Below are 363 nucleotides of genomic sequence, written 5' to 3' on the forward strand. Positions count from 1 at the left end.
CAGTTGCGGACGTACTCCATTATTTTAGAGATTTTCTTCAAGTCTCAACCAAGTGTTTTAAATAGATCAGCAAAATTCGCGTGAAGGATGGAACGCTGGGCGATCTATTCCCTGTCCGCTAAAAAATATGAAGCCATTCCTGCACAAATATCTTCGAAAGTGTATGCCGCCGTCAAAGCTTCATCGTCAGAAAGCCATGCCGCATCTAAAGACATATGCTCGCTTCAATCGAACGTCGGCGATGGCGAAGGAGGCCTTGACTATGCTATGGTCAGAAGTTCAAATTTAAGCAAAGCTGCGTGAGATTCTTTTCAAAAGAACAAGACTCAGTTCATGATCCGGTCGTACGAGCTCGGTATCATG

The 363-nt window shown here is 44.4% G+C and overlaps 1 protein-coding gene across 1 annotated transcript; it reads left to right on the forward strand.

Moving 5' to 3' along the window:
• Positions 1–3: 3 nt before the first annotated feature.
• On the forward strand, positions 4–360 carry PHALS_14925 (uncharacterized protein). Its single transcript, XM_024721954.2, has one exon. It carries the CDS (start codon positions 88–90, stop codon positions 301–303), a length of 216 nt encoding a protein of 71 aa, XP_024573079.1. The 5' UTR covers positions 4–87; the 3' UTR covers positions 304–360.
• The last annotated feature ends 3 nt before the right edge of the window (positions 361–363 follow it).

Source organism: Plasmopara halstedii, assembly GCF_900000015.1.
Source record: "Plasmopara halstedii genome assembly, contig: Scaffold_218, whole genome shotgun sequence".
In the NCBI taxonomy this organism is placed as follows: domain Eukaryota; phylum Oomycota; class Peronosporomycetes; order Peronosporales; family Peronosporaceae; genus Plasmopara; species Plasmopara halstedii.